The 4,677-nt window shown below is 29.0% G+C and overlaps 1 protein-coding gene across 1 annotated transcript; it reads right to left on the bottom strand.

The window, feature by feature from the left end:
* Positions 1 to 655: 655 nt before the first annotated feature.
* BDBG_17367 (uncharacterized protein) lies at positions 656 to 1,333 on the bottom strand (the record flags this gene model as incomplete). The annotated part of the gene is made up of 2 exons (XM_031725104.1): positions 656 to 784; positions 1,289 to 1,333. The coding sequence occupies 2 exons, from the start codon at positions 1,331 to 1,333 to the stop codon at positions 656 to 658; spliced, it is 174 nt and encodes a 57-aa protein (XP_031579372.1).
* Positions 1,334 to 4,677: the final 3,344 nt, after the last annotated feature.

Raw genomic sequence — 4,677 nt, 5'->3', positions numbered from 1 at the left:
CAATAGAAGTAAAAGAAGTGAAAGAAGTGAATTCAGAAGACATGATAATAATTTGAGAAAGATAATAATTTATTTTCAATAACTGATCACTGATGTGTGTAAGAAGAATTAATATAAGAGAAAATAATCTTGTTTCTTAGCTTAGTTATAATTTTAGTACTAACTCAGATTGAATATCATCAATATATAAAAGTAAATAAACAATCTTAATTAATCTCTGTCATATTTCTTGAAATATATTAATATTATGAAAGAGAGTGTTACTAAATTGCATTATCAGATAATATCATTAAAAATATATTAATATTATAAATATTAATATTGAAAAAATGTTGATACTTATACATTATAGTGATTTATGAATCATGATAGTTAAATATATATATATATATATATATTATTCCTGACTTGATTACAACTTGTACAATAATTTTTAAAAACTTAAAATTAATTTTAATTATTAATAATTATGAACTTACAACTAATTAATATAAAAAGAAAAAAACTTTTTCTATTTATCATCTTTCTTCTCTTTCTTATTCTTCTTATCATTCTTTATAATTCACTTCTTATTCTTCTTCTTCTTCTTCTTCTTCTTATCTGAGATGATAATCATCTCAAAATCTCTCTCTGCTGTCTTCTCAGAGAAGAGTTCTCACTGCTTCTTCTCAGCCAGGTCAACCTGCATCTCAAAATCCCGCATTTCCTGGTCTGCTGCCTCGGGTTCCACCTCAGCAGTAAGTAGATTGACATGCTCAGAGAGCAGAGCTGTCTTCTCAATATTCTGAATCATGAAGTGCATTTAAGACCTGAACAAGGCCTCAATTCTCTTCTTCTCTGTCAGCTCCTGCTAATCAATTAGAGAACAGAAGTGTTATCAAAAATCATTATCTCTCAATAAATAAAAAACTTATCAGTTTTGACTTCTTTATCTTCTACTTTAACATCTTCTCAATCTTCTTCTGTTATCATTTATTTATCTAATACTCTTCTTCTCTCTCTCTCTCTTCATCTTAGTCTTAAATTATTCTCAGAACTTCTTCTGATTCTATCACTACTGTATAAGACTCTTCACTGTCTTCTTCTTCAATCTCTCACAGGCAGTGTTATTCATATTATTTCTATACTTAGTTCAGTCTAAATCTATCAGAAGTGTTACTTAAAATTGTTATTATTCTACTTTCTTACAGAGTCTCTTTAAAACATTATAACATGCCTTGTGATCTGTCTTCTCTCACTTAAACATCTTCTTCTTCTCTCTCTTCAATCTGTGACAGTGCTCACACACCTTGATGATCTGCAGAACTGCAGAATATTTGAAGAGAGATGACATGATTGATTTCAGTGAGTGTTAAAGAGAGATAAAGGCAGAAGAGGTAGTTAGAAATGATATAATAATAATAATAATAATAATGATGATGATAGTGATAATGATGATGATAATAATAATAGTGATAGTAATAATAATAATGATGATAATAATAATAATGATAATAATAAAAGAGAGAGTGTATTGAAATATATTACTGACTTATCAAATATAAAGAGACTTAAAGAAAATATTAACAGCTTTCAGCAATATGCAGAAACAGTTACAGTGTTATATAGCAATATTATCTTCATTTAATACATGCACTGTTGATATTCTTTATATACAGTTATTATATAATCTGAATCAGAGATACATGTAGAAAACAGATTTTTGTTGCTAAAACAAATGATTACAGCAATTCTCTATTTTCATATTATAAAGATAAGTTATTCTCATTTCTTTCTTCTCTCTTTTCTCTTCTTCAATCAATCACTAATTTCAAGCTGGTATGAAAATTATTAAAACACTCTCAGAAACTCTCAAATTGAAGAGTATAGACTAATTAAATTTCAAATACAGAAGAAATCAAATTATCTTCTACAGATTCAATTACTCATTCCTTCTCAAATAAAACAGCAGTTGCATCCCCCTCCCCCCTCAATCAAATGAAACATGGCCTGTGAAAAGTGAGTACCACGCCAGGCTATAATGACCAACATGGCCTCAGCATGCAGGGCTGTATATACACAGCACATGCTGAACTGAGAGACTGTGTGAGTTGCAAACCAGCAGCAGCATCTCAGGAAGAGCTGTGCAGTGTGAAAAAGCTGCAACTCTCAGTCATATATGCAGAGAGTGAATTGCTGCAGTAAGTGCATATGCATTGAAGTAATGCTTTTTAGTAACACTCAGTCTCTGATATGATGAAAATAGAGTCTCTCTGTGAGATTTATTTCTATCAGAAGTCAGAGAATCTTATATTTCTCAAGATCATCTTCACACACCTTGTCTGTGAAATCAATGAGAGAAATCATCAATTTCAGCATTCTGTTCTTAATGTCATTTAAGTGACAGCAGAGTTCATCCTGGCCACACTTTTTAAGTGTATATTTTCTAATTATTCACATTTATATAGATATATACTGATTATTTATTAGATGATATTAAGATAATAACTCATTGCAGCTGTGTTACTCTCACTGTGAGAGATACATGATTAGTGATAAATATTGTGAAGACTCTGAAAAGTGAGTATTTTAGAGTGCTGCAGCTCTGAAATCATGATTTTTTTTATTTTTATTTTTGTTTTTTTCTTTTTCTTTTCTTTTTTATTTTTTATTTTTCTTTCTCTTTCTGTCTCTTTTTTTCTTTCTCTTCTTTTTTTCTTTCTCTTTTTTTTTTTTTTTTTTTTTTATTGTGATTTTTTCTTGTTGTTTTGTTTTTTATTTTTTTGTTATTTTTTGTATTTTACATTTTTTTTTTTTAATTAAAATGATATTGATTATAATCTGTGTTTAGAAAAGTAATAATATTTGATAACACTCTCTGTTGAATTTTCAACAAATAAGCACTATGTTATGATATTATGTAAATGAGAAATGATTTCATGATCTCATTTAATGCCATTTTCAATAATGAGATCAGAATGAAAATGTAACTAAGAATTCAAATATATTCTTTATCTGAGACTAGATTTTTATTTGAAAAGTGAATCTGAAACCTTTAATATTTAAAATAACAGGATTTGAAATCAATGTAATGAACACAAACCATGACCAGAAGTAATGCTTTTAGGCAACATGACAACTGTAAAGTTTGATCCTGGTCTCAGACACGGTCACACGGTCAGTCTATTCTCAGAGAAGGGTTTTCACTGCTTTCTCTCAGCCAGATTAACCTGCATCTCAAAATCCCGCATTTTCTAGTCTGCTATCTCAGGTTTCACCTCAGTGATAAGCAGATTGACATGCTCAGAGAGCAGGGCTATCTTCTTAATATTCTGAATCATGAAGTGCATTCAAGACCTGAACAAGCCCTTAATTCTCTTCTTCTCTGTCAGCTTCTGCTAATCAATTAGAGAACAGAAGTATTATCAAAAATTATTATCTCTTAATAAATAAAAAACTTATCAGTTTTGACTTCTTTATCTTCTACTTTAACATCTTCTTAATCTTCTTCTACTGCTGTATATTTATAATAATACTCTTCTTCTCTCTCTCTCTCTTTATCTTGAACTTAAATTATTCTTGAGACTTCTTCTGATCTTACTACTACTGTATGAGACTCTTCACTATCTTCTTCTTCAATCTCTTATAGACAGTGTCATTCATATTATTTCTATACTTAGTTCAGTCTAAATCTATCAGAAGCATTACTTAAAATCATTATCATTCTACTCTCTTACAGAGTCTCTTCAAGACATTATAACATGTCTTATAATCTGTCTTCTCTTACTTGAATGTCTTCTTCTTCTCTCTCTTCAATCTGTGACAGTACTCACATGTCTTGATGATCTGCAGAACTGCAGAATATTTGAAGAGAAATGACATAATTGATTTCAGTGAGTGTTGAAGAGAGATAAAGGCAGAAGAGACAGTCAGAAATGATATAATAATAGTAATAATAATGATAATGATGATGATAATAATGATGATAATAATAGTGATAATGTTAATGATAATGATAATAATAATGATAATGATAATCATGATAATGATGATGATGATAATGAAAGAGAGAGTGCATTGAAATATATTACTGACTTATCAAATATAAAGAGATAAAGAAAATATTAATAGCTTTCAGAGATATACAGAAACAGCTACAGTATTGCATAGCAATATCATCTTCATTCAATACATACAGTGTTGATATTCTTTGTATACAGTTATTATATAATCTATATCAGAGATACATACAGAAAACAGATCTTTGTTACTAGAGAGAATAATTACAGTGATTCTCTGTTTTTATATTATAAAGATAAGTTATTCTTATTTCTTTCTTCTCTCTTTTCTCTTCTTCTTCAATTCATCACTAAGTTCAAGCTGATATGAAAACTATTAAAACACTCTTAGAAATTCTCAAATTGAAGAGTATAGACTAATCAAATTTTAAATACAGAAGAATCAAATTATATTCAATATTACTAATTATTCATCTTCTCTCAATAAAATCACAGTTGTGTCTTTCTTCCTCTTTCTTTCAAATGAAACATGGCCTGTGAAAAGTGAGTATTATGTCAGATTATAATGATTAGCATAATCTCAGTATACAGAGCTGTATATACACAGTGCATGCTGAACTGAGAGACTGCATGAGTTACAAATCAGTGCTAGTATCTCAGAGAGAGTCATGCAGTATAA

Source organism: Blastomyces gilchristii (assembly GCF_000003855.2).
Source record: "Blastomyces gilchristii SLH14081 genomic scaffold supercont1.13, whole genome shotgun sequence".
In the NCBI taxonomy this organism is placed as follows: Eukaryota; Fungi; Ascomycota; class Eurotiomycetes; order Onygenales; family Ajellomycetaceae; genus Blastomyces; species Blastomyces gilchristii.
Note: the sequence above shows the minus strand (reverse complement) of the source record. Positions and strands in the feature narration are given on the sequence as shown.